Here is a 4,724-nt window from a genome sequence, read left to right as displayed (position 1 = left end):
TCCCAATCCAAGCACACAGGTTAGCATGCCTCCTATATTGTTATGTGAAATATCTTTTCTTCTGTTTGTGTAGTCAAATTTTCTTTGTCTCCATGACAGCAAAACTTTGATTTTTAAGTAGCCTGATATGACTCAGTGGAAGCAATATAGAGGAAATATAGAGGAAAATCTTTGCTCAGTGCCATTTCATAGACTGCTAATTTGCTAACATTGAAAATAACTTTCAGTCCTTCTAGTTTGTTACTTCTCTCATTAATCCTAGAATTTAGAAAAAAATTGTCTCTTGAAGCAATGAATTCTAGCTGTATTGGTTTCCTTTTTCTCTGTCGATGGAGCCAGACTTTTATGCTTGGATGTTGACATAATGGATTTTGAACATGGTTGTTCCCTATGACTTCATATCTTTGGTGCTTAGAACTTGATTATTAATCAGAAGGATTGAATATTGAAAGTCTCTTCCAAAAAGTTTTGACATAACTTGCACTATTTTGTTCTTGGCTGACAATATGATTATTGTCATTGTATGTAATGGCAAGAAACAAACTTTTTTTGTATCCTTTTGCTGGAAGTGGGTATATATTTACATAGTCTCCATCACTAGCTAAGATTTAAATGTTGGTAGCATATACAAATATTTGTATTAAGAATAATTGATTTCTGATGTGGGTTTTTTGTTTCTTTTCTTTCTTCCAATAGAAAGCCATTTCATCTCCAACAGTATCACGCCTTACAGATACGTCAAAATTCACGGGTTCTCACAAAGAGAGGTTTGATCCCAGTGGGAAAGGAAAAGGCAAAGCTGGCCGAGAAGATCTGGTGGATGCTTCAGGATATGTATCTGGCTATAAGCATGCAGGCACATACGATCATAAAGTACAAGGAAGCAAGTAAGGCTGAGGGTTTACAACAAAAAGGGAGAAAGAGAGGGGGACAGAGAATATATTTGTAAGAATGATGTAGATGAATCCCACATGTTTTGGTTATTGTGAATGCTAAGACTATGTTGTCAAGAAGTTGTTTTCAGGAACTGGAACTGATTTCAACATCTGCTGAGCTACTTGCAGCACAACGCCACTTCATTACATTCCTCATGCGTATATTGGCAAAAATAAATCTATCAGTACAAAAAAATACATAATTTTGTTGAGCTTTAGACAAAAAAAAAACAAAGTCAAGAGCAGTTATACCACACTTTGTCAATTCAAGCAAAAAATCTCAAACATTCCTAAATGTCCAGTTGCCCTGAGGGTGTTGAATAGAACCTCTTGAAAAGAGGGTCTTGCATAGCAGTCTTTCTGAACAATATCCCATTATTTATACAGTTTGATTTTACTACTGTTTTGGGGCTTCTTCAAATGTCTTATACAGGATCTGGCACTTTCCTTAAAACATTCAACAATATACTATTGGGGTGTAAGTGGTTGTAATATACAAGGTGCTAGCCTGTAAATGTCATATACCACTCATGAAAAACTGAAAAAAAACTATTTCTAGGACAATATAGGTTCTAAAGTATTTTATGTTAACAGAAAGAGGTGGAAAATACTAGCCCTTACTTTCCTTCTGTCTATACTTTGTGCTTGTTACTGTGTGTACTGTAGCATGGTCTGACTGGCTGGAGTGGGATGGAGCTGTTATACTAACCTGAGAGGTGAGGAACAAGACGTTAAGAAAGTCTAATAAAGCTTTTTGCAGTCTGTTTTCAAGTTTGCACTGCCTCATATTTGAAATGAAGGAGGCATTAAGCTAATAATGCTTTAAAATATTGATTAGGACTAAACACTGCCAATCAGATTGCTATTAAGTGAATGTTATGCACACACATTGGCACATACTCCCTTTGAGCTAGAACATATGTAAGGAACGTTTATGACCCCTTGGAATAAGGACATTTACTATTAATATCCGTGCAGTTAGGTGCAATTTGCCCACAAAAATCTACTATTATAATTGGGCTACATTTTATGTTAGATTTGTTTGAAGCCAAGGAATTTAATTATCTTTTCACTTTCGCTGCTTAACTTGGGAGTAATAGTATTGATGGGAATGGCTTTCCACTGCTATAGAAGGAAGAACCAATTACACAGGCTTAAGGTACAGGCAGCTGAGTGTGACCTGTCTGGGGCCCAGAATGCCAAAACAGCTTAATAGGAATGAAAATAAATAATTTTCTATATTGGTTAAAAAAGAGAGGAAAGACTCGTCCAGTTTTCTGCAAGAGCTGAACAAGTACCCATAATGTATTACTCTGCTTCTCTAAAACTATGAAAGATAAGTTTTTCAGTATTCAAAACCAGCTGCTAGGGGTTCTAGTTTGCTTTCTTTCAAAAAGAGCTCACGCACTGATTTTAATTTTTGACTCTGAATAAAGGTTAATAAATATATTGCTCTCCCTCAATCCGTATCAGCATCCCATTCAGAGTACATAGTGAGCAGTGTGTGCTGTCTTGTGCCATGCAGGTCAACAGTCTGTATTTGGCCAATGTCCGGAAACAGAGCATTGGTTTTCAGCCCTCAAACTGTTCATGTTTTGCCTTTCTGACATTGAATGGTAGCCTTTCTTGTAACTTTGCCTCCAATGACCCTTTGAGCCCATACATCAGCCTGAAACCAAAACAACAATAGCAAACAAAGACAAGGACTTCCTTGTAGACTTGGAGATTTTTTTGTTTGTTTATAATTTATTTTGGGTTTTGTTTTGAAGAGGGAAGTTTGCCAAAACTCAGCACATGTTCTTGTAAAGATTTAAATGGTTTTTCCCATGGTTGGCTCTGGTTACTTAGGAAGATCTTTGGTGTATGTAAGGATGCTCATGATGAGAAGCATCCAGCTTTGTGAAGCCTTTCCAAGAGTTACCCATTGTTTTTGAAGAAAAATTTCTATGGAATGAAGGATTATCTACTCCTGTGTTGCACTGGTGACCTGTCACACTCTGAGGCAGAAAATAGCGTAATGTGATACCAACAATGTCTAAATTGTTCCAACATGGTAGTAAACTGTCTAAACGTAGAGAGTCTTCTACATCGCTGGTACCTGTGCACCTGAAGAATGCTCCAGGGTTTTTTTGTGAATAAAAAGGCTAAGCCTCTAATACTTCATAAATCCTTAGTTTAGCTGAAGCTAAGTTCCAGGCAAAACCAGTGATCCTGTTCTTCCTCATGGACCTTAAGGCTTGACTCATAACTCACTGGTAACTGAAAAGATCTGGACCCAGCCTGAATGAAGGGTGAAGTCCAGTCTGCTGCAGAGCCCTTTCAGCACACTGTTGATCTGGCTGCTTGTTGCTCATGAGCTGCCTCGTCTGGTATATCAGGTGATACTTAACACAAGTGACAGGCTTTCTCAAGTACCCAAATACCGAGTGTCAGTAATGCCAGACCATTGCTACACAGGAGTGATTGGTTGGGAAGGCTTTAAGGTATAATTAGGCTTTAAGTTGCTAGTTCACAGTGTGAGAGAGACCAGCACACTCATAAGCTAGAAGGCATGCAAAGGAATTGAGAAAGCGGACAGATACAAGCTAGCGCTGACTAGAAATTGAGCTACTCTGTTCGCTTAGGAGAGGCTGATGGAACTAGCTGGGGTTCTGACAGAGTTTACTTTGCATTACTTGCACAGTATAAAATCCCTGCTATGAACCAAAGCACTTTGTATGGACCCAATGTAAAGTTCTTTGAAATACTTTCGATGGTGTAGTAGGCTTTGGATCAGGACCTGAGAAGATGCTTCAGGTTAGCAATATTTTATTTTGAGGAACACACTTCTTTGTTTCTTCTTCATTTCTACAGTTGGATAGTTTTAAAACTTAATCAAACAGATGCATGAGAAGATGTCATTCTGATATGACAGTGACAAAGGGAAGTTGTGGCTGGAAAGACAGTACTTTGGAAAGATTTTTCCCTTTTACTACACTTGGTGTGGAAGATAAGGGCTATGAATAAAAGCACCATGTGCAGCTGTGTAAGTTCCAGGCCTGCTTGGGAATGAGGCAAAGTACATTTTCTTGTTCATCTGCCATTCCCTCAACTCTCAGGACAGCAAGTATAGCTGGTACCTCAGAGATGAGGGGGGGGGATAGCTCAGGAGGTGCAGAAGGTGACCCATTTTCAACCCTTGAAGTGTTGTAGAGCATATGCTCTTCCTGTGCACCATACTCCAGACTGTAACTACATGTCATGTCTGAAGTTAGGACATGGGTACCTAATAAGGTTTATACTCATCTCCTTTTTTTGGGCATCCCAACTCATTCCATCTAACTTTCCAGTCTGATTTTCAGCATCTTATACTATGCAGCACTCTTCTATGCGACATCTACTATAAAACTCTGTTGTTCCTAATTATCTTTGCTTTCATTATTACTGAACATGCTACCAAAAGAAATGTGATCAGAAAGTTCAGGTAGCTTTTAGCAATAACTGCCTTAAAGAACAAATTCAAATTACACTGTACATTTAAAATTAAACCCTTAAATACTATGGCAGTACACAGTCTTACCTGGATCTCCACTGAGGCTTAACCTGACCATCAAAGCCTTGGTAAGACTGAGGACAAGGAATAAATATTCTCACTGAGGCAAAAGAATAGTCCTTACAAATCATTTTCTAAAAATAACCTACTTTTTAAATAAAATATGCAGAAGTCAAATGGGTTTTCTTATTAGTTCTTGCTTACTAATTCCCTTTAGTCACTCCATGTGCTTTAGTTACTTGTTGAGAGTTTTGCAA

At 38.0% G+C, this 4,724-nt stretch overlaps 1 protein-coding gene across 1 annotated transcript; it reads left to right on the top strand.

The window, feature by feature from the left end:
- Window positions 1–696: 696 nt before the first annotated feature.
- Window positions 697–887, top strand: LOC104621508 (tubulin polymerization-promoting protein-like; the record flags this gene model as incomplete). The annotated part of the gene is made up of 1 exon (XM_010288388.1): window positions 697–887. A coding segment is annotated over one exon (191 nt), but the record flags the coding sequence as incomplete, so codon positions are not given.
- Window positions 888–4,724: the final 3,837 nt, after the last annotated feature.

The sequence above is a fragment of the Phaethon lepturus genome, unplaced genomic scaffold (genome assembly GCF_000687285.1).
Source record: "Phaethon lepturus isolate BGI_N335 unplaced genomic scaffold, ASM68728v1 scaffold2350, whole genome shotgun sequence".
Taxonomy (NCBI): domain Eukaryota; kingdom Metazoa; phylum Chordata; class Aves; order Phaethontiformes; family Phaethontidae; genus Phaethon; species Phaethon lepturus.
This window is presented reverse-complemented; position numbering and strand designations above follow the sequence as displayed.